This window comes from Mobula hypostoma, chromosome 11 (genome assembly GCF_963921235.1).
Source record: "Mobula hypostoma chromosome 11, sMobHyp1.1, whole genome shotgun sequence".
In the NCBI taxonomy this organism is placed as follows: Eukaryota; Metazoa; Chordata; class Chondrichthyes; order Myliobatiformes; family Myliobatidae; genus Mobula; species Mobula hypostoma.
In genome coordinates, this window is record NC_086107.1 from 116,173,919 (window position 1) to 116,198,700 (window position 24,782).

The 24,782-nt window shown below is 54.1% G+C and overlaps 1 protein-coding gene across 1 annotated transcript in view; it reads right to left on the minus strand.

Annotated features, from left to right (window-relative positions):
• LOC134354422 (inactive serine/threonine-protein kinase TEX14-like) overlaps positions 1–24,782 on the minus strand; it is a 59,665-nt gene that overhangs the window by 29,000 nt on the left and 5,883 nt on the right. The window contains exons 5-9 of the mRNA XM_063063427.1: positions 16,950–17,007; positions 15,290–15,420; positions 14,201–14,323; positions 12,355–12,478; positions 6,134–6,312 (exon numbers count right to left, since the gene is read on the minus strand). Of these exons, the coding sequence (XP_062919497.1) occupies positions 6,134–6,312; positions 12,355–12,478; positions 14,201–14,323; positions 15,290–15,420; positions 16,950–17,007 (615 nt within the window). The remainder of the gene's footprint in view (positions 1–6,133; positions 6,313–12,354; positions 12,479–14,200; positions 14,324–15,289; positions 15,421–16,949; positions 17,008–24,782) is intronic.

The following is a 24,782-nucleotide window of genomic DNA, read 5'->3' on the forward strand; positions in this document are numbered from 1 at the left end:
TAAAACCATAAATAGTTAAATAGTAATATGTAAATTATGCCAGGAAATAAGTCCAGGACCAGCCTATTGGCTCAAGGTGTCTGACCCTCCAAGGGAGGAGTTGTAAAGTTTGATGGCCACAGGCAGGAATGACTTCCTATGACGCTCTGTGTTGCATCTCGGTGGAATGAGTCTCTGGCTGAATGTACTCCTGTGCCCAACCAGTACATTATGTAGCGGATGGGAGACATTGTCCAAGATGGCATGCAACTTGGACAACATCCTCTTTTCAGACACCACCGCCAAAGAGTCCAGTTCCATCCCCACAACATCACTGGCCTTACGAATGAGTTTGCTGATTCTGTTGGTGTCTGCTACCCTCAGCCTGCTGTCCCAGCACACAACAGCAAACATGATCGCACTGGCCACCACAGACTCGTAGAACATCCTCAGCATCGTCCGGCAGATGTTAAAGGACCTCAGTCTCCTCAGGAAATAGAGACGGCTCTGACCCTTCTTGTAGACAGCCTCAGTGTTCTTTGACCAGTCCAGTTTATTGTCAATTCGTATCCCCAGGTATTTGTAATCCTCCACCATGTCCACACTGACCCCCTGGATGGAAACAGGGATCACCGGTACCTTAGCTCTCCTCAGGTCTACCACCAGCTCCTTAGTCTTGTGTGGGGAGGGACTAAGTACTTGGGGTGGGGGAAACAAATGGACAAGGGAATCACGGAGAGACCAATCTGTGTGGAGGGGTGGGGGGTGTGGTAGAGATAAAGATATGTTTGGTGGTAGTATCACTGAATTTTAAGGTGACTGGAGGAAAGTATATGAATCAGAATCAGGTTTAATATCACTATCATATGCCGTGAAATTTACTCTTTGCGGCAGCAGTACAAGTAATACGTAATAATAGAAGACAAAATATGTGGATTGCAATAAAGATATTGATATTAAATAGTTAAATTAAATAAATAGTGCAAAAATAAAAATTTAAAAAAGTATTGTTCATTTAGAAATCTGATGGTAGAGGGGAAGAAGCTGTTCCTGAATTGCTGAGTGTGCGGTTTCAGGCTTCTGTACGTCCTTCCTGATGGCAACAATGAGAAAAAGGCTTATCCTGGGTGATGGGGGGTTCTTCATGACGGATGCCACCTTTTTGAGGCATCGCTCCTTGAAGATGTCCTGGATACAAGACTACAGAATGCAGACCGTTCTATTTACCTCAGGAGTTCCCATCCATGATCCTGACCACAGTTTATAAAGTAGCCGTGGCCGAATATAAGCAAACACTCACAAATCTGCACAACATCGTCTGTAGGAAAGAAACAGCCCATCCGAAGACTTTTTAAATTATAGTGGGTGACTTCAACCAGACCTGTTTGAAGAAAGCCCTACCCAATTATCACCAGCATGTAGCCTGTTGCACCAGAGGTCCCAACACACTAGACTGCTACGCTGCAATCAGGAAAGCCTATTGTTCCTTTCCGAGACTGCATTTTGGCAAATCAGACCATTTGGCTGTACCCCTACTGACTGCATACAGACAGACAGATAGATCCATACTTTACTGATCCCAAAGGAAACTACAGTGTCACAGTAGCATTACAAGTGCACGGATATAAACATTAGAAGAGAAGTAGAAAGGATAAAAAATAAATTACCACTAACGGGGGGGGGGGGGGTGGTATAGGTTATGGAGCCTAATGGCCGAGGGTAAGAATGACCTCATATAGCAGTCTTTGGAGCAGCACAATTGTCTTAGTCTATGACTAAAAGTGTTCACCTGTTCAGCCACTGGTGTGCTGGGGAGGGGGCAACAGGAGGGCAATTGTCAAACTCATTAGCCCATTCACAGCTGCATTCCAAGGCTCTACAGCTGGACTGACTGGTCTTCATGCTTCTCCATACCCCACCGTGTGCTACTCTACCCCAGCTTGTTCTTCAGCTCTCTCCTGTACTCCAGAGATGAAGCTCCAGAAATCAAGACGACTCAGAGGTGGTCACGGGAGGCAGAGGAATGGTTACAGGATTGCATTGAGTCGGTGGACTGGGTCGTGTTCAGGAACTCCTCTGAGGACCTGAATGACTGCACCAGGGTCATTACGGACCTTATTAAAACAGCTGTGCATGAGTGTCCCCCCACAAAATCGTTCAGGCCTTTCCCCATCATGGATGAGGATAAACGGTGAGATCTGGATCCTGGAGAGAGCCGGATCAGAGGCATTGAAGTCTGGAGATGGAGAATGCAGGTGTGATCTCTGGAAAGCCATCTCAGAGGACGAGACTGGAATCAGCCAGGGATGCACAGTAGCTGTGGCAGGGTTTCAATGCATAACCCCCTAGAAAGTTAAACCTTCCGACATAGAGTTTCCTTTCCACATGAGCCGAACGCCTTCTATGCTCACTTTAACCACCAGAACAGGGAGGAACCATCGCTCACCCAGTTGTCTCCAACTGATCTTTTGCTCATTATTAGAAGATGACGTGCGGGCTGCCTTCAAGAGAGTGAATCTAAGGAAACATCCAGTCCAGGCAGAGTACTTGTGATGATCAGCTGGCTGGTGCATTCACAAATATCTCATCCCAGCAGTGTGTGGTACCCACCTACTTCAAGCAGGCCTCAATCATACCAGTGCCTGAGAAGATGATGGCAACCTCATCCAGAGGCATTTACATCCACAATGAAGAAGTGTTTTGAGAGGCTGGTGTTGAGACATATCAGCTCCTGTCTGGGTGGCCACTTGGAGTTGTTCCCATTTGTCTACCGGAGCAACAGGTCCACAGCAGTTGCCATTTCACTGGCTCTTCACTCAACCCTGGAACAGCTGGACAGCAAAGGTGCATAGATCAGGATGCTCTTTATCAACTACAGCTCAGTCTTTAAAACCATCACCCCTCAAAACTAATGAGTAAACTCCAAGAAACACACAAAATGCTGGTGGAACGCAGCAGGCCAGGCAGCATCTATAGGAAGAAGCACAATCAACGTTTTGGGCCGAGACCCTTCGTCAGAGGGATTTAGGAGTTGATGTGCCTGTTCCATTTTTGTTTGTTTTTTTTTATGGCTTTGGGTGATATGATTGTGCTACCCTTCTTTTCTTTCTTGGTTTCATGGTTACCCAGGGAATTGAAGTATTTCAGGCTTGTATACTTTGATAATAAATGAATCTTTGAACGTTGATTAGTAAGAGCATCAAAGATTATCAGAATCAGACTCAGGTTTATTATCATCAGCATGTGACGTGAAATTTGAATACGGGGAGAAGGCAAGAGAAAGGAGTGGAGAGGGTTAATAAATCAGCCATAATGGAATGACAGAGCAGACTCAAAAGGCCAGATAGTGTGGTTCTGCTCCTGTGTCTTATGGGGAATGGATTTGAGCTGGTAGGGAGAATGGTTCTCAAACAACAGAGAACATTGATGGTCGTGGTGTGCAGGCTGTGTTCCCAGGAGGGAGAAAGGTGAGGGGACTGACACTGGAATCAAAGATTAGAGGGCACAGGTCTTATATCAGGAGGAATATCTAAAGGGTATGTTTTTCACCTGACTGGTGTGCCACAGGGAGCGGTGGTGAGTCCTGTTGTGAACCAAAGGACCGAAAGTCTTCTTATCTTACAGCCACCAGCTCCCCGACTGTCTCCCGCCCTCCCTCTTCAATAGAGTCTCCAGCTCCCGCACCCAATGTTCCCTCTAATTTGTAATGACCAGTGTGCACAAAAATCTTGTGCTGTGCAATTTTTTGCCGAGTGATATCAAATTGTGCTCTCTGAATTTTAAACATAGAGGTTTTCATTTTAACAGCCAGCAAAACACTGTCAATAAGAACTTTGGTCTCCTTTGGGTTTGATCATTTTTGTTCTCGCTCATCTGCACTCTCGCAAAACATATGTAGCAGGTAATGAAGGGTTTTGTCACCAGAGCTTTTACACACCGTCGATTTGTGATTTGCTTACTAAATGACACTTTAAAAAGTAAATTTCCAAACATCACTCCATTCTTCCCACTTGCAAATTCTCCAGCAACTTTAGCATCACGACAATACACGCAGGTCACAGCAGTTTCTGTGTTGTACACAAATATTTCTTGAAGCAGCACATTCCTGACCTCATGAGCTTTCAGTGTAGCAATGTCTGCTGTTTCATTGAGCCATTCCGCTTCAAATGAACTGGCAGTTCTTCTGAACTTCATGCCCTTTGTTTCTTTGGAATTCAACATAGTGTATCAATAATTTCTTCAGTAAAAACTGTATCAATAAGCCAGTTCTAAAATCTGCAGACCTAAAATTGCAACCTCAAGCAAGGATGTAATGTTGAAACTGATGAGGCCTCACAGAGCATTGTGAGCAGTTTTGGGCCCCTTATCTCAGAAAGGATATGCTGAAGCTGGAGAGGGTTCAAAGGAGGTTTGCGAAAATGACTGAATGGCTTGTCATATGAAGAGTATCTGATGGCTCTGGGCCTGTATTCATAAGAATGAGGGGTGACCTCATTGAAACCTATGGAAGGGTGAAAGGCCTTGACAGAGTGGATGTGGAGAGGATGTTTCCTATCGTGGGAGAGTCTAAGTTCAGAGGACACAGCCTTAGAATAGAGGGGTGTCCTTTTAGAACACAGATGAGGAGGAATTTCTCTAGCCAGAGCAGTGAATCTGTGGAGGCCAAGACTTTATGTATATTTAAGGCAGAGGTTGCACGATTCTTGAGTGGTCAGGGAATGAAGGGGAATGAGGAGAAGGCAGGAGACTGGGGCTGAGAGGGAAACTGGATCTGCCATGATGAAGTGGGCAAATGGCCCAATTCTGCTACATCTTATGGACTTAACTCCACGTTGTCAACACAGTCTGCAGCAGAAACCAGGAAAGGAAATGTGATCGTGAAATATACTTATATACCAACGAGGTAGAGGGTGACAAGCTGCCGTATCCAGTTTAAATTCCTCCATGCACCGACAAAAGATGTGTGTGCACGTGTGGAGGTAATATTGTCCCACCCTGTCTCCCCTCCCCCCTCCTGTATCTCCTCCTCAGGGACCCACTGTCCCACCCTGTCTCCCCTCCCCCCTCCTGTATCTCCTCCCCGGGGACCCACTATCCCACCCTGTCTCCCCTCCCCCTCTCCTGTATCTCCTCCCCGGGGACCCACTGTCCCACCCTGTCTCCCGTCCCCCCTCCTGTATCTCCTCCTCGGGGACCCACTGTCCCACCCTGTCTCCCCTCCCCCTCTCCTGTATCTCCTCCCCGGGGACCCACTGTCCCACCCTGTCTCCCCTCCCCCTCTCCTGTATCTCCTCCCCGGGGACCCACTGTCCCACCCTGTCTCCCGTCCCCCCTCCTGTATCTCCTCCCCGGGGACCCACTGTCCCACCCTGTCTCCCCTCCCCCCTCCTGTATCTCCTCCCCGGGGACCCACTGTCCCACCCTGTCTCCCCTCCCCCCTCCTGTATCTCCTCCCCGGGGACCCACTGTCCCACCCTGTCTCCCCTCCCCCTCTCCTGTATCTCCTCCCCGGGGACCCACTGTCCCACCCTGTCTCCCCTCCCCCCTCCTGTATCTCCTCCCCGGGGACCCACTGTCCCACCCTGTCTCCCGTCCCCCCTCCTGTATCTCCTCCCCGGGGACCCACTGTCCCACCCTGTCTCCCCTCCCCCTCTCCTGTATCTCCTCCCCGGGGACCCACTGTCCCACCCTGTCTCCCCTCCCCCTCTCCTGTATCTCCTCCCCGGGGACCCACTGTCCCACCCTGTCTCCCCTCCCCCTCTCCTGTATCTCCTCCTCGGGGACCCACTGTCCCACCCTGTCTCCCCTCCCCCTCTCCTGTATCTCCTCCCCGGGGACCCACTGTCCCACCCTGTCTCCCCTCCCCCTCTCCTGTATCTCCTCCCCGGGGACCCACTGTCCCACCCTGTCTCCCCTCCCCCTCTCCTGTATCTCCTCCTCGGGGACCCACTGTCCCACCCTGTCTCCCCTCCCCCTCTCCTGTATCTCCTCCCCCGGGACCCACTGTCCCACCCTGTCTCCCCTCCCCCTCTCCTGTATCTCCTCCCCGGGGACCCACTGTCCCACCCTGTCTCCCCTCCCCCTCTCCTGTATCTCCTCCCCGGGGACCCACTGTCCCACCCTGTCTCCCCACTAGCCACCTCCCCCATCGTACCTTTCCTGCAGATACTCGAGGTTGCCCAGCTTGGCCTGGCCCAGTCCCACCAGCTGCACGGCATGGGAGGTGAGAGATCGGTGAAGGTATCCTCGGGAGTGCAGGAAGAGCAAAGCTTCACATACCTGGGAGAGGAGGGGGATGGCCTCCCGCACAGCCAGCCCATCCGTCGCCGCCCACTGTACAGGACACAGAGCACAGGTCAGTGCAGTACAGGAACAGGCCCCCCAGCAAGTGCCTGTGCCCAACACAGCCGCAAATTAAACATCAGCTTTACTTGTCACATGCACGTCGAAACACTGAAAAGCCCCATCTGCATCGACAAACAACACACCCGAGGGTGAGCTGGGGGCAGCCTGCAAGAGCTGCCACGCTTCTGGTGCCCACAGCTCACTAACTCCAACCACTACGTCCTTGGAATGTGGGAGGAAACCCACCCATCACGGGAGAACGTGCAGACTGCTTACAGACAGCAGCGGCAACTGAACCCCTATCAGCAACTGCTGGTGCAGTCTAATTATTCTACTCTTAAATCTGGACTCTATACCTGATCTTGCACAAAATACTCTGCAGATGCTGGGGTCAGAGCAACACTCACAACACGCTGGAGGAACTCAGCAGGTCGGGCAGCATCCGTGGAAACGATCGGTCGATGTTTCAGGCCGGACCCTTCGTCCTGACCTTGCACTCTACGTCAGTAAGAGTAACGAATTGATTGTGGGATCCCCTACAGAAGGGGGATGTCAAGGGAACAGAGACCAGTTCTCATCGAGGGGTCAGCACCGGAAAGTCAAGTCACTTTTTATTGTCATTTCGACCATAACTGCTGGTGCAGTACACAGTAAAAATGAGACAACGTTTTTCAGGACCATGGTGCTACATGAAACAACACAAAACTACACTAGACTACAGACCTACCCAGGACTGCATAAAGTGCACAAAACAGTGCAGGTATTACAATAAAAAATAAACAAGACAGTAGGCACAGTAGAGGGCAGTAGGTTGGTGTCAGTCCAGGCTCTGGGTATTGAGGAGTCTGATGGTCTGGGGGAAGAAACTGTTGCACAGTCTGGTCGTGAGAGCCCGAATGCTTCGGTGCCTTTTGCCAGATGGCAGGAGGGAGAAGAGTTTGTATGAGGGGTGTGTGGGGTCCTTCATAATGCTGTTTGCTTTACGGGTGCAGCGTGTGATGTAAATGTCTGTGATGGCAGGAAGAGAGACCCCGATGATCTTCTCAGCTGACCTCACTATCCGCTGCAGGGTCTTGCGATCCGAGATGGTGCAATTTCCGAACCAGGCCGTGATGCTGCTGCTCAGGATGCTCTCGATACAACCTCTGTAGAATGTGGTGAGGATGGGGGGTGGGAGATGGACTTTTCTCAGCCTTCGCAGAAAGTAGAGACGCTGCTGGGCTTTCTTTGCTATGGAGCTGGTGTTGAGGGACCAGGTGAGATTCTTCGCCAGGTGAACACCAAGAACTTTGGTCTCTTAACGATCTGTATGGAGGAGTCGTCGATGTTCAGCGGAGAGTGGTCGCTCCGTGTCTTCCTGAAGTCAACAACCATCTCTTTTGTTTTGTTCACATTCAGAGACAGGTTGTTGGCTCTGCACCGGTCCGTTAGCCGCAGCACCTCCTCTCTGTATGCTGACTCATCTTTCTTGCTGATGAGACCCACCACGGTCGTGTCATCGGCGAACTTGATGATGTGGTTCGAGCTGTGTGTTGCAGCACAGTCGTGGGTCAGCAGAGTGAACAGCAGCGGACTGAGCACACAGCCCTGGGGGGCCCCCGTGCTCAGTGTGAGGGTGTTGGAGATGCTGCTCCTGATCCGGACTGACTGAGGTCTCCCAGTCAGGAAGTCTAGGATCCAGTTGCAGAGGGAGGTGTTCAGGCCCAGTAGGCTCAGCTTTCCAATCAGTTTCTGAGGAATGATTGTGTTGAATGCTGAACTGAAGTCTATGAACAGCATTCAAACATACATGTCTTTTTTGTCCAGGTGGGTTAGGGCCAGATGGAGGGTGATGGCAATGGCGTCCTCTGTTGAACGGTTGGGACGGTACACAAACTGCAGGGGGTCCAGTGAGGGGGGGGCAGCAGAGTCTTGATGTGCCTCATGACGAGCCTCTCAAAACATTTCATGATGATGAATGTGAGTGCAACGGGATGGTAGTCGCTGAGGCAGGACACTGAAGACTTCTTCAGCATGGGGACGATGGTGGCAGCCTTGAAGCACATTGGAATGACAGCGCTGCTCACGGCGATGTTGAAGGTGCCAGTGAGAACATCTGCCAGCTGGTCTGCACATCCTCTGAGCACTCTGCCAGGAATATTGTCTGGTCCAGCAGCCTTCCGTGGGTTGACCCTGCACAGGGTTCTCCTCACATTGGCCACGGTAAGACACAGCACCTGGTCATTTGGAGGAGGGGTGGTCTTCCTTGCTGCCACGTCATTTTCCACTTCAAACCGAGTGTAGAAATCGTTCAACACATCTGGGAGGGAGGCATCACCAGCACAGGCAGGTGATGTTGTCTTGTAGTTGGTGATGTCCTGAATGCCCTTCCACATGCGCCACATGTCTCCGCTGTCCTGGAAGTGGCTGTGGATCCGCTGGGCGTGTGCATGCTTTGCCTCTTTGACGGCCCGGGAGAGTTTGGCCCTCGCTGTTGTTAGGGCTGCCTTGTCACCTGCTCTGAAGGCAGAGTCACGGGTCCTCAGCACCTCCGCGGTCATCCATGGCTTCTGGTTAGCGCGTGTAGTGATGGTCTTAGCCACAGTGACATCATCGATGCACTTGCTGATGTAGCTAGTCACTGATGTCGTGTACTCCTCTAAGCTGGTGGAGTTGCCATCGGTTGCAGCCTCCCTGAACATGTGCCCGTCAGTCTGCTCAAAGCAGTCTTGCAGATCAGAGATGGCTCCTGCTGGCCAGGTTTTCACCTGCTTCTGAACTGGTCTGGAGCGTCTGACGAGCGGTCTGTATGCTGGGATTAGCATAACAGAGATGTGGTCCGAGTAGCCGAGCTGGGGGTGGGGCTCCACCTGGTACGCGTCAGGGATGTTTACGTAAATAAGGTCCAATGCATTCTCCCCTTTTGTTGCATAGTCCACATACTAATGGAACTTGGGGAGCACTGACTTAAAGTTTACGTGGTTAACATGAGGTTCACATGAGTCATCTGTTGTCGGCCCCCAACCAACTCATATTCCACTCTCCCCTCCTACCCCTCCTCACAGTCCCCCACCCTGCTCTCATGACTATGCCCCTTCCCCACATGAAACCACCACGGGGAGCTTCACAGCTGAACAGGTGAGAAGACAGCTGAAACGTCTCAACCCAAGTAAGGCTGCAGGACCGGATGGTGTCAGTACCAGGGTGCTCAAAGCCTGTGCCCCTCAGCTATGTGGAGTACTTCGCCATGTATTCAACCTGAGCCTGAGGCTCCGGAGGGTTCCTGTGCTGTGGAAGACGTCCTGCCTCGTCCCTGTGCCGAAGACGCCGCGCCCCAGCGGCCTCAATGACTACAGACCGGTGGCATTGACCTCCCACATCATGAAGACCCTGGAGAGACTTGTTCTGGAGCTGCTCCGGCCTATGGTCAGGCCACACTTAGATCCCCTCCAGTTCGCCTACCAGCCCCGACTAGGAGTTGAGGATGCCATCGTCTACCTGCTGAACCGTGTCTACGCCCACCTGGACAAGCCAGCGAGCGCTGTGAGGGTCATGTTTTTTGACTTCTCCAGTGCATTCAACACCATCCGCCCTGCTCTGCTGGGGGAGAAGCTGACAGCGATGCAGGTGGATGCTTTCCTGGTATCATGGATTCTTGATTACCTGACTGGCAGACCACAGTACCTGTGTTTGCAATACTATGTGTCCGACAGAGTGATCAGCAGCACTGGGGCTCCACAGGGGACTGTCTTGTCTCCCTTTCTCTTCACCATTTACACCTGGACTTCAACTACTGCACAGAGTCTTGTCATCTTCAGACGTTTTCTGATGACTCTGCCATAGTTGGATGCATCAGCAAGGGAGATGAGGCTGAGTACAGGGCTATGGTAGGAAACTTTGTCACATGGTGTGAGCAGAATTATCTGCAGTTTAATGTGAAAAAGACTAAGGAGCTGGTGGTAGACCTGAGGAGAGCTAAGGTACCGGTGACCCCTGTTTCCATCCAGGAGGTCAGTGTGGACATGGTGGAGGATTACAAATACCTGGGGATACGAATTGACAATAAACTGGACTGGTCAAAGAACACTGAGGCTGTCTACAAGAAGGGTCAGAGCCGTCTCTATTTCCTGAGGAGACTGAGATCCTTTAACATCTGCCGGACGATGCTGAGGATGTTCTACGAGTTTGTGGTGGCCAGTGCGATCATGTTTGCTGTTGTGTGCTGGGGCAGCAGGCTGAGGGTAGCAGCCACCAACAGAATCAACAAACTCATTCGTAAGGCCAGTGATGTTGTGGGGATGGAACTGGACTCTCTCACGGTGGTATCTGAAAAGAGGATGCTGTCTAAGTTGCATGCCATCTTGGACAATGTCTCCCATCCACTACATAATGTACTGGGTGGGCACAGGAGTACATTCAGCCAGAGACTCATTCCACCAAGATGCAGCACAGAGCGTCATAGGAAGTCATTCCTGCCTGTGGCCATCAAACTTTACAACTCAAACAACAGGAATTCTGCAGATGCTGGAAATTCAAGCAACATACATCAAAGTTGCTGGTGAACGCAGCAGGCCAAGCAGCATCTATAGGAAGAGGCGCAGTCGACGTTTCAGGCCGAGACCCTTCGTCAGGACTAACTGAAGGAAGAGTGAGTAAGGGATTTGAAAGCTGGAGGGGGAGGGGGAGATGCAAAATGATAGGAGAAGACAGGAGGGGGAGGGATAGAGCCGAGAGCTGGACAGGTGATAGGCAAAAGGGGATACGAGAGGATCATGGGACAGGAGGTCCGGGAAGAAAGACAGGGGGGGGGGGTGGTTGACCCAGAGGATGGGCAAGAGGTATATTCAGAGGGACAGAGGGAGAAAAAGGAGAGTGAAAGAATGTGTGCATAAAAATGAGTAACAGATGGGGTACGAGGGGGAGGTGGGGCATTAGCGGAAGTTAGAGAAGTCGATGTTCATGCCATCAGGTTGGAGGCTATCCAGACGGAATATAAGGTGTTGAAAAACTTTACAACTCCTCCCTTGGAGGGTCAGACACCTTGAGCCAATAGGCTGGTCCTGGACTTATTTCATAATTTACTGGCATAATTTACATATTACTATTTAACTATTTATGGTTCTATTACTATTTATTATTTATGGTGCAACTGTGACAAAAACCAATTTCCCCCGGGATCAATAAAGTGTGACTATGACTATGACTATTGAATATGGCGGGGCCACTGGAGTTGATCGAAAAAGTTGCAGAACGTTGCAAATCCAACCAGCTCCATCATAGGTACTAGTATCCTCTTCCAAAGGTGATGCTTCAAAAAAGTATCATTCATCACCCAGGACATGCCCTCTTCTCATTACTACCATCAGAAGACGTCCTGGTCATCCACTGTGCCTAGTCCCATCTCCAGCCGTCTAGACTCTGTCTTGCCACTGGATCCAGATGGGAATTGGGAAGAGAGAGTGAGGCTGACACTGTGCAACTCTCCCTCACTTCAATCCAAATCACGCGCTAGTCTCGACACCATCATAATGGTGTCGAGGTCCTCATCGACGTCAATGATGGACGAACAACAACCATCAGGGAGGAGATCCAGGAGTCAAACACCCCTCTTCTCTTTACTACCATCAGGGAGGAGGTACAGGAGTCAAAAACCCCTCTTCTCTTTACTACCATCAGGGAGAGGTACAGGAGCCTAAAGACTCACACTCAACGACTGAGAAACAGCTTCTTCCCCTCTTCCATCAGATTTCTGAACTGTCCATGAACCCATCAACACTACCTCATTATTTTACTCATTTTTGCACCATTTTTTAAAACTTTCTTTTTGTAACTTATAGTAATTTTTTTGTACATTGCTACCACAAAACAACAAATTTCACAACACATGCCAATTATTAAAAATCTGAATTTGATTCCAATTCTGATTCAAGGCTACGTTCGAATCAACATTGGCTAACGTCCAGACCAGCCCTCACCTGTGGCTAATGAGGGTACACAGATCTCGAACGCACATATCCCGGGAACACGCAGGGGAGAAAGTGCGGCACCCACCTGCTGATGAAGGACGGTGTGGAGGGAACCCAGCCCCACTCGCTGGTACACCAGCCGCACCTGGGTCAAACTCTCTGACAGACATACCGCCATCAGCAGCAGGAGGTTGGGGTGACGTAGGTGGCTGGAAAACAACAGCACACCTCAGCTCAGTGACCAGACGGGGTGTTGGGGGGTGATGGGATGAGAGCGAGGTTAGGGAGAGGAGGAGAGGTGTCAGGAAGGGGGAGAGGGGAGGGGTGGTCAGCGAGGTAAGGGGAGGGGTCATTAGCAAGGTGAGGGCAGTGGAGGTAGGAGGAGAGGGAGAGCGGTCATTAGCAACGGGAGGGGAGTGGGGTAGGAGGGGAGGGAGATGGTTATTGGCAAGGGGAGGGTAGTGGGGTAGGAGGAGAGGGAGAGCGGTCATTAGCAACGGGAGGGGAGTGGGGTAGGAGGGGAGGGAGATGGTTATTGGCAAGGGGAGGGTAGTGGGGTAGGAGGAGAGGGAGAGCGGTCATTAGCAACGGGAGGGGAGTGGGGTAGGAGGGGAGGGAGATGGTTATTGGCAAGGGGAGGGTAGTGGGGTAGGAGGAGAGGGAGAGCGGTCATTAGCAACGGGAGGGGAGTGGGGTAGGAGGGGAGGGAGATGGTTATTGGCAAGGGGAGGGTAGTGGGGTAGGAGGGGAGGGAGAGGGGTCATTAGCAAGGGGAGGGGAGTGGGGTAGGAGGGGAAGGAGAGGGGTCATTAGCAAGGGGAGGGGAGTGGGGTAGGAGGGGAGGGAGAGGGGTCATTAGCAAGGGGAGGGGAGTGGGGTAGGAGGGGAGGGAGAGGGGTCATTAGCAAGGGGAGGGGAGTGGGGTAGGAGGGGAGGGAGATGGTTATTAGCAAGGGGAGGGGAGTGGGGTAGGAGGGGAGGGAGCGGGGTCATCGGCAAGGGGAGGGGAGTGGGGTAGGAGGAGAAGGAGAGGGGTCATTAGCAAGGGGAGGGGAGTGGGGTAGGAGGGGAGGGAGAGGGGTCATTAGCAAGGGGAGGGGAGTGGGGTAGGAGGGGAGGAAGATGGTTATTGGCAAGGGGAGGGGAGTGGGGTAGGAGGGGAGGGAGAGGGGTCATTAGGAAGGGGAGGGGAGTGGGGTTGGAGGGGAGAGGAGGGGAGGGGGAGGGGTCATCGGCAAGGGAGGGGAGTGGGGTAGGAGGGGAGGGAGAGGGGTCATTAGCAAGGGGAGGGGAGTGGGGTTGGAGGGGAGGGAGAGGGGTCATTAGCAAGGGGAGGGGAGTGAGGTAGGAGGGGAGGGAGAGGGTTCATTAGGAAGTGAAGGGAAGTGGGGTAGGAGGGCAGGGAGAGGGGTAATTGGCAAGGGCAGGGGAGTGGGGGTAGGAGGGGAGGGGTCAAGGGGAGGGGAGTGGGGTAGGAGGGAAGGGGAAGGGAGTGGGGTAGGAGGGGAGGGAGAGGGGTCATTAGCAAGGGGAGGGGAGTGGGGTAGCAGGGGAGGGACAGGGGTAATTGGCAAGGGCAGGGGTGTGGGGGTAGGAGGGGAGGGGTCATTGGCAAGGGGAGGGGAGGGAGAGGGGTCATTGGCAAGGGGAGGGGAGTGGGGTAGGAGGGGAGGGAGAGGCGTCATCGGCAAGGGGAGGGGAGTGGGGTAGGAGGGGAGGGAGAGGCGTCATCGGCAAGGGGAGGGGAGTGGGGTAGGAGGGGAGGGAGAGGGGTCATCGGCAAGGGGAGGGGAGTGGGGTAGGAGGGGAGGGAGAGGGGTCATCGGCAAGGGGAGGGGAGTGGGGTAGGAGGGGAGGGAGAGGGGTCATCGGCAAGGGGAGGGGAGTGGGGTAGGAGGGGAGGGGGGGCAGACAAGGTCCTGGTTCCGTACCTGCAGTGCTCCAGTTCAGTGACGAGGAGGTCGGAGGTGCACAGTCCCTTTTGGGAGTGGGAGTGGGAGAGTCGGGGAGGCTTCAACTCCCTCACCGTCACTCGCTGCCCCCCCCACATCCGGCTGTGGGACAGTATAGTTTGTCAGTACCACCTACACCACCCCTCCCGTAGGAGCTCCTCCACAAACCCTCCCAGCTCCCACAGCCTGTATGCACTCTCACCCCCAGAGTCACCCTAGACCCTTTCCCTTCAACCCTCCCTCCTCCCCTCACTGCTCCCTCATCTGATTTCCCTCCCTCCTCACACTCTGCTCCCTCATTTGATTCCCCCTCCTCCCCTCACTGCTCCCTCGTCTGATTTCCCTCCCTCCTCACACTCTGCTCCCTCATTTGATTCCCCCTCCACCCCTCACTGCTCCCTCGTCTGATTTCCCCCTCCCCTCACACTCTGCTCCCTCATTTGATTCCCCCTCCTCCCCTCACTGCTCCCTCGTCTGATTCCCCTCCCTCCTCACACTCTGCTCCCTCATTTGATTCCCCCTCCTCCCCTCACTGCTCCCTCGTCTGATTTCCCCCTCCCCTCACACTCTGCTCCCTCATTTGATTCCCTCTCCTCCCCTCACTGCTCCGTCGTCTGATTTCCCTCCCTCCTCACACTCTGCTCCCTCATTTGATTCCCCCTCCACCCCTCACTGCTCCCTCGTCTGATTTCCCCCTCCCCTCACACTCTGCTCCCTCATTTGATTCCCCCTCCTCCCCTCACTGCTCCCTCGTGATTCCCCTCCCTCCTCACACTCTGCTCCCTCATTTGATTCCCCCTCCACCCCTCACTGCTCCCTCGTCTGATTTCCCCCTCCCCTCACACTCTGCTCCCTCATTTGATTCCCCCTCCTCCCCTCACTGCTCCCTCGACTGATTCTCCTTCCCTCCTCCCTTCCCTGCTTCCACCCCGCCCTCCCCATCCCCCTGTGCCACCCCGCCCCGTCCCAGCTCCCCCTCAGTGCCACCCCGCCCTCCCCATCCCCCTCAGTGCCACCCCGCCCGTCCCATCCCCGAAGACGGTGTGCTTGCACACCAGCAGTACCCACTTGCACATGCGGGTGAGGGGCCCATTGGGGTAGCTGGTATCAGGCTCACTGTCTGTGTGGTGCAGGTCCCTGTCGCCCAGAACTGGCACCGATCCCAACAACCCGACACCTCGACTACCACACTGGCACAGCTACAGACCGGGGAGGGAGGGGGAGAGAAACAGACAGATCGAAACATGTTCCAGAATCACACTGCGGACAGGGTCCCGCGGATGTGGAGAACACCGAGAGAGTGTGAGGGAAGTCCCAGGGTGGCAGGACCCTGTGAGGAGTCCGCAGGGCAGGGTGGCAGTGTGCAGGGAGGAGGGGAAGTTCCCCGGGTGTGTGGGACCCCACAGGGGTGATCCTGCAGAGTGTGAGATCCCACGGGGGTGATCCCCGGGAGTGTGGGATCTCACAGGGGTGATCCTGCAGAGTGTGGGATCTCATGGGGGTGATCCCCGGGAGTGTGGGACCCCACAGGGGTGATCCTGCAGAGTGTGAGATCCCACGGGGGTGATCCCCGGGAGTGTGGGATCTCACAGGGGTGATCCTGCAGAGTGTGAGATCTCACGGGGGTGATCCCCAGGAGTGTAGGACCCCACAGGGGTGATCCTGCAGAGTGTGAGATCTCACGGGGGTGATCCCCAGGAGTGTAGGACCCCACAGGGGTGATCCTGCGGAGTGTGAGATCCCACGGGGGTGATCCCCGGGAGTGTGGGATCTCACGGGGGTGATCCTGCAGAGTGTGGGATCCCACGGGGGTGATCCTGCGGATTGTGGGATCCCACGGGGGTGATCCCTGGGAGTGTGAGATCCCACGGGGGTGATCCCTGGGAGAGTGGGATCTCACGGGGGTGATCCTGCAGAGTGTGGGATCCCACGGGGGTGATCCCCGGGAGAGTGGGATCTCACGGGGGTGATCCTGCGGAGTGTGGGATCCCACGGGGGTGATCCCTGGGAGTGTGAGATCCCACGGGGGTGATATCTGGGAGAGTGGGATCTCACGGGGGTGATCCCCAGGAGTGTAGGACCCCACAGGGGTGATCCTGCAGAGTGTGAGATCCCACGGGGGTGATCCCCGGGAGTGTGGGATCTCACGGGGGTGATCCTGCAGAGTGTGGGATCCCACGGGGGTGATCCTGCGGATTGTGGGATCCCACGGGGGTGATCCCTGGGAGTGTGAGATCCCACGGGGGTGATCCCTGGGAGAGTGGGATCTCACGGGGGTGATCCTGCAGAGTGTGGGATCCCACGGGGGTGATCCCCGGGAGAGTGGGATCTCACGGGGGTGATCCTGCGGAGTGTGGGATCCCACGGGGGTGATCCCTGGGAGTGTGAGATCCCACGGGGGTGATATCTGGGAGAGTGGGATCTCACGGGGGTGATCCTCAGGAGTGTGGGATCTCACGGGGGTGATCCTGCAGAGTATGGGATCCCACGGGGGTGATCCCCGGGAGAGTGGGATCCCACGGGGGTGATCCCCGGGAGTGTGAGATCCCACGGGGGTGATCCTGCAGAGTGTGGGATCTCACGGGGGTGATCCCTGGGAGAGTGGGATCCCACAGGGGTGATCCTGCAGTGTGGGATCCCACGGGGGTGATCCTGCAGAGTGTGGGATCCCCATGGGGGTTGTTCCCTGGGATGGTTTGGAGATCATGGGGATCCACAACACACTTACCTTCCCAAAGCCGAAGCTGTGTGTCCCACCCAAACTGCCGACGTCAGACCGGGATGTCCTGAAGAGGAAGCAGTGGGTAGTGACTGTCTGACAGAGAATTCTCCCGAATGTTATCACCCAGCAGCCCCACTATCCAAAACTTCTCATCAATTGCCCCCCACTATAGACAGGCGCGCGCGCGCACACACACACACACACACACACACAGAAACACACACAGACACACACACACTAAACCTGTGAGCTGTTTGACTGGGGTGGGGCCATCATGGTCTTGCAGAGAGTTGGGTCTGCACAAACCCCTTTCCTGGGGGGAGGTGAAGGGGGATCCCTCGCTGTCAGGTCAGCTGGGTTGAGAAATGGCAGGTGGAGTTCAAGCCAGAAATGTGTCAAGTGATTCACTTTAGAAGGTCGAACTTCAAGGCAGAATACAGGGTTAATGGCAGGATACAACAGCGTGGAGGAACAGAGGGACCCTGGGGTTCACAACCACAGACGCCTCATGCAAATTGACAGGATTGTTGAGAAGGTGTACAGTGTGTTGGTCTTCTTTAGTCAGGGGATTGAGTTGAAAAGCTGCGAGGTCTATAAAACCCTGGTCAGAACACACTCTGTCGTGTCACCACAGAGGGCTGATTTGACAGATGATGAGAGGATAGATCGAGTGGACAGCCAGAGGTATTTTCCCAGGGTGGCAAAAGCCAACACCACAGGACAATCCTTTGAAGGTGACAGGAGAAAAGTTTGGGGGGGGGTATTCAGAGGTAGATTTTTTTTGAAACAAGGAAGTGCTGGTTGTGTGGAATGTAGTAGTGGCAGATAAATTACAAACATTTAAGACCCTGAGATAGGCAGAGGATGGACAGAAAAATGGAGGGCCATGTGGCAGGGAAGAGTCAGATTGCTGGTGGAGTACGTTATTAGTTCACAGTTCAAAGTACACAGACCATATATAGTACAATTTTCAGATTCATCTTCTCGCAGAAAACCACAGAACAAAGAAACACAATGAATTCACAAAATAAAAGCACAAACCACAAAGACAGTCATACATCCACAGCCATGAAGAAAGGTTCAGTACAGAGGTGAGTAAACCCTCCAGAGTAGTGAGCTGAACACTGTTTGCCCTCCACCCTCAGTCTTAACGCCTTAATCTCTTTAAATCTGGCTCAGTGTTTAAATTGGTGAAACACCTCTTCGTTATCTGCTCTCAGGCTGGGCTCCACAAGTCAGTCCAGCCACAAGTCCACTCTAGCAGTGGCTATACCTGTACATTTCAGAGTCCAGCTCGTCCAGTATTTCAGGATACCACAAAATCGCACGGTCATACAGAAAATTCAAAAGTGGGAAATTACACGCCTTGCATTTCAGTGATCGTTGTTCCAAAAGAGTAGATTTAGCAGAATTGTTAGTAGTTATCTTTGCAACCTGCTGGTGCGGACAGGGAGACCACACTCTCTGCTGGTGCGGACAGGGAGACCACACTCTCTGCTGGTGCGGACAGGGAGACCAGACTAACTCTGCTGGTGCGGACAGGAAGACCACACTAACTCTGCTGGTGCAGACAGGCAGACCACACTAACTCTGCTGGTGTGGTGGACAGGGAGACCAATTTAACTCTGCTGGTGTGGACGGGAGACCACACTAACTCTGCTGGTGTGGACGGGAGACCACACTAACTCTGCTGGTGCGGAGGGGGAGGCCTCACTAACTCTGCTGGTGTGGACAGGGAGACCACACTAACTTTGCTGGTGCGGACAGGGAGACCACACTAACTCTGCTGGTGCGGACATGAAGACCACACTAACTCTGCTGGTGCAGACAGGGAGACCACAGTAACTCTGCTGGTGCGGACAGGGAGACCACACTAACTCTGCTGGTGCGGACGGGAGACCACACTAACTCTGCTGGTGCGGACAGGGAGACCAAACTAACTCTGCTGGTGCGGACAGGGAGACCAAACTAACTCTGCTGGTGCGGACAGAGAGACCAAACTAACTCTGCTGGTGTGTTGTATAGGGAGACCACACTAACTCTGCTGGTGTGTTGTACAGGGAGACCACACTAACTCTGCTGGTGTGGACGGGAGACCACACTAACTCTGCTGGTGCGGACAGGGAGACCACACTAACTCTGCTGGTGCGGACAGGGAGACCACACTAACTCTGCTGGTGGGTTGTACAGGGAGACTACACTAACTCTGCTGGTGTACGAGAGGGAGACCACACTAACTCTGCTGGTGCGGACAGGGAGACCACACTAACTCTGCTGCTGTGGACGGGAGACCACACTAACTCTGCTGGTGTGGACGGGAGACCACACTAACTCTGCTGGTGTGGACAGGGAGACCACACTAACTCTGCTGGTGTGGACGGGAGACCACACTAACTCTGCTGGTGTGGAGAGGAAGACCACACTAACTCTGCTGGTGTGGTGGACAAGGAGACCACACTAACTCTGCTGGTGTGGACAGGGAGACCACACTAACTCTGCTGGTGTGGACGGGAGACCACACTAACTCTGCTGGTGTGGTGGACGGGGAGACCACACTAACTCTGCTGGTGTGTTGTATAGGGAGACCACACTAACTCTGCTGGCGTGGAGAGGGGGACCACACTAACTCTGCTGGTGCAGACAGGAGACCACACTAACTCTGCCGGTCGGACAGGGAGACCACACTAACTCTGCTGGTGTGGACAGGGAGACCACACTAACTCTGCTGGTGTGGTGGACAGGGAGACCACACTAACTCTGCTGGTGTGTTGTACAGGCAGACCACACTAACTCTGCTGGTGTGGACGGGAGACCACAATAACACTGCTGGTGCGGACAGAGAGACCACACTAACTCTGCTGGTGTGGACAGGGAGACCATACTAACTGCTGGTGTGTTGTACAGGGAGACTACGCTAACTCTGCTGGTGTGGACGGGAGACCACACTAACTCTGCTGGTGTAGAGAGGGAGACCACACTAACTCTGCTGGTGCAGACAAGGAGACCACACTAACTCTGCTGGTGTGGACAGGGAGACCACACTAACTCTGCTGGTATGGACAGGAGACCACACTAACTCTGCTGGTGCGGACAGGGAGACCATACTAACTGCTGGTGTGTTGTACAGGGAGACTACGCTAACTCTGCTGGTGTGGACGGGAGACCACACTAACTCTGCTGGTGTGGTGGACAGGGAGACCACACTAACTCTGCTGGTGCAGACAGGGAGACCACACTAACTCTGCTGGTGCGGACAGGGAGACCACACTAACTCTGCTGGTGCGGAGGGGGAGGCCTCACTAACTCTGCTGGTGTGGACAGGGAGACCACACTAACTTTGCTGGTGCGGACAGGGAGACCACACTAACTCTGCTGGTGCGGACATGAAGACCACACTAACTCTGCTGGTGCAGACAGGGAGACCACAGTAACTCTGCTGGTGCGGACAGGGAGACCACACTAACTCTGCTGGTGCAGACGGGAGACCACACTAACTCTGCTGGTGCGGACAGGGAGACCAAACTAACTCTGCTGGTGCGGACAGAGAGACCAAACTAACTCTGCTGGTGTGTTGTATAGGGAGACCACACTAACTCTGCTGGTGTGTTGTACAGGGAGACCACACTAACTCTGCTGGTGTGGACGGGAGACCACACTAACTCTGCTGGTGCGGACAGGGAGACCACACTAACTCTGCTGGTGCGGACAGGGAGACCACACTAACTCTGCTGGTGTGTTGTACAGGGAGACTACACTAACTTTGCTGGTGTAGAGAGGGAGACCACACTAACTCTGCTGGTGCGGACAGGGAGACCACACTAACTCTGCTGCTGTGGACGGGAGACCACACTAACTCTGCTGGTGTGGACGGGAGACCACACTAACTCTGCTGGTGTGGACAGGGAGACCACACTAACTCTGCTGGTGTGGACGGGAGACCACACTAACTCTGCTGGTGTGGAGAGGAAGACCACACTAACTCTGCTGGTGTGGTGGACAAGGAGACCACACTAACTCTGCTGGTGTGGACAGGGAGACCACACTAACTCTGCTGGTGTGGACGGGAGACCACACTAACTCTGCTGGTGTGGTGGACGGGGAGACCACACTAACTCTGCTGGTGTGTTGTATAGGGAGACCACACTAACTCTGCTGGCGTGGAGAGGGGGACCACACTAACTCTGCTGGTGCAGACAGGAGACCACACTAACTCTGCCGGTCGGACAGGGAGACCACACTAACTCTGCTGGTGTGGACAGGGAGACCACACTAACTCTGCTGGTGTGGTGGACAGGGAGACCACACTAACTCTGCTGGTGTGTTGTACAGGCAGACCACACTAACTCTGCTGGTGTGGACGGGAGACCACAATAACACTGCTGGTGCGGACAGAGAGACCACACTAACTCTGCTGGTGTGGACAGGGAGACCATACTAACTGCTGGTGTGTTGTACAGGGAGACTACGCTAACTCTGCTGGTGTGGACGGGAGACCACACTAACTCTGCTGGTGTAGAGAGGGAGACCACACTAACTCTGCTGGTGCAGACAAGGAGACCACACTAACTCTGCTGGTGTGGACAGGGAGACCACACTAACTCTGCTGGTATGGACAGGAGACCACACTAACTCTGCTGGTGCGGACAGGGAGACCATACTAACTGCTGGTGTGTTGTACAGGGAGACTACGCTAACTCTGCTGGTGTGGACGGGAGACCACACTAACTCTGCTGGTGTGGTGGACAGGGAGACCACACTAACTCTGCTGGTGCAGACAGGGAGACCACACTAACTCTGCTGGTGCGGACAGGGAGACCACACTAACTCTGCTGGTGCGGACGGGAGACCACACTAACTCTGCTGGTGTGGAGTGGAAGACCACACTAACTCTGCTGGTGCGGACGGGAGACCACACTAACTCTGCTGGTGTGGAGTGGAAGACCACACTAACTCTGCTGGTGTGGAGTGGAAGACCACACTAACTCTGCTGATGCGGACAGGGAGACCACACTAACTCTGCTGCTGTGGTGGACAGGGAGACCACACTAACTCTACTGTTGTGGAGAGGAAGACCACACTAACTCTACTGGTGCAGACAGGGAGACCACAGTAACTCTGCTGGTGTGTTGTACAGGGAAACTACACTAACTCTGCTGGTGTGGACGGAGACTGCAATAACTCTGCTGGTGTAGTGGCATGGGAGAACACACTAACTCTGCTGGTGCGGACAGGGAGACCACACTAACTCTGCTGGTGCAGACAGGGAGACCATACTAACTGCTGGTGTGTTGTACAGGGAGACTACGCTAACTCTGCTGGTGTGGACGGGAGACCACACTAACTCTGCTGGTGTGGACAGGAAGACCACACTAACTCTGCTGGTGTGGACGGAGACCACACTAACTCTGCTGGTGTGGTGGACAGGGAGAACACACTAACTCTGCTGGTGCGGACAGGGAGACCACACTAACTCTGCTGGTGCGGACGGGAGACCACACTAACTCTGCTGGTGTGTTGTACAGGGAGACCACACTAACTCTGCTGGTGTGGACGGGAGACCACACTAACTCTGCTGGTGTGGAGAGGAAGACCACACTAACTCTGCTGGTGTGGTGGACGAGGAGACCACACTAACTCTGCTGGTGTGGACAGGGAGACCACACTAACTCTGCTGGTGTGGACGGGAGACCACACTAACTCTGCTGGTGCGGACAGGGAGACCACACTAACTCTGCTGGTGTGTTGTACAGGGAGACTACACTAACTTTGCTGGTGTAGAGAGGGAGACCACACTAACTCTGCTGGTGCGGACAGGGAGACCACACTAACTCTGCTGCTGTGGACGGGAGACCACACTAACTCTGCTGGTGTGGACGGGAGACCACACTAACTCTGCTGGTGTGGACAGGGAGACCACACTAACTCTGCTGGTGTGGACGGGAGACCACACTAACTCTGCTGGTGTGGAGAGGAAGACCACACTAACTCTGCTGGTGTGGTGGACAAGGAGACCACACTAACTCTGCTGGTGTGGACAGGGAGACCACACTAACTCTGCTGGTGTGGACGGGAGACCACACTAACTCTGCTGGTGTGGTGGACGGGGAGACCACACTAACTCTGCTGGTGTGTTGTATAGGGAGACCACACTAACTCTGCTGGTGCGGACAGGGAGACCACACTAACTCTGCTGGTGTGGTGGACAGGGAAACCACACTAACTCTGCTGGTGCGGACGGGAGACCACACTAACTCAGCTGGTGCGGACAGGGAGACAACACTAACTCTGCTGGTTGGACAGGGAAACCACTCTAACTCTGCTGGTGCGGACAGGGAGACCACACTAACTCTGCTGGTGCGGACGGGAGACCACACTAACTCTGCCGGTCGGACAGGGAGACCACACTAACTCTGCTGGTGTGGACGGGGGACCACACTAACTCTGCTGGTGTGGACAGGGAGACCACACTAACTCTGCTGGTGTGGACAGGGAGACCACACTAACTCTGCTGGTGTGGACAGGGAGACCACACTAACTCTGCTGGTGCGGACGGGAGACCACACTAACTCTGCTGTTGTGGAGAGGGAGACCACACTAACTCTGCTGGTGCGGACGGGAGACCACACTAACTCTGCTGGCGTGGAGAGGGGGACCACACTAACTCTGCTGGTGCAGACAGGAGACCACACTAACTCTGCCGGTCGGACAGGGAGACCACACTAACTCTGCTGGTGTGGACAGGGAGACCACACTAACTCTGCTGGTGTGGTGGACAGGGAGACCACACTAACTCTGCTGGTGTGTTGTACAGGCAGACCACACTAACTCTGCTGGTGTGGACGGGAGACCACAATAACACTGCTGGTGCGGACAGAGAGACCACACTAACTCTGCTGGTGTGGACAGGGAGACCATACTAACTGCTGGTGTGTTGTACAGGGAGACTACGCTAACTCTGCTGGTGTGGACGGGAGACCACACTAACTCTGCTGGTGTAGAGAGGGAGACCACACTAACTCTGCTGGTGCAGACAAGGAGACCACACTAACTCTGCTGGTGTGGACAGGGAGACCACACTAACTCTGCTGGTATGGACAGGAGACCACACTAACTCTGCTGGTGCGGACAGGGAGACCATACTAACTGCTGGTGTGTTGTACAGGGAGACTACGCTAACTCTGCTGGTGTGGACGGGAGACCACACTAACTCTGCTGGTGTGGTGGACAGGGAGACCACACTAACTCTGCTGGTGTGGACGGGAGAACACATTAACTCTGCTGGTGCAGACAGGGAGACCACACTAACTCTGCTGGTGCGGACAGGGAGACCACACTAACTCTGCTGGTGCGGACGGGAGACCACACTAACTCTGCTGGTGTGGAGTGGAAGACCACACTAACTCTGCTGGTGCGGACGGGAGACCACACTAACTCTGCTGGTGTGGAGTGGAAGACCACACTAACTCTGCTGATGCGGACAGGGAGACCACACTAACTCTGCTGCTGTGGTGGACAGGGAGACCACACTAACTCTACTGTTGTGGAGAGGAAGACCACACTAACTCTACTGGTGCAGACAGGGAGACCACAGTAACTCTGCTGGTGTGTTGTACAGGGAAACTACACTAACTCTGCTGGTGTGGACGGGAGACCACACTAACTCTGCTGGTGTGGACGGAGACTGCAATAACTCTGCTGGTGTAGTGGCATGGGAGAACACACTAACTCTGCTGGTGCGGACAGGGAGACCACACTAACTCTGCTGGTGCAGACAGGGAGACCATACTAACTGCTGGTGTGTTGTACAGGGAGACTACGCTAACTCTGCTGGTGTGGACG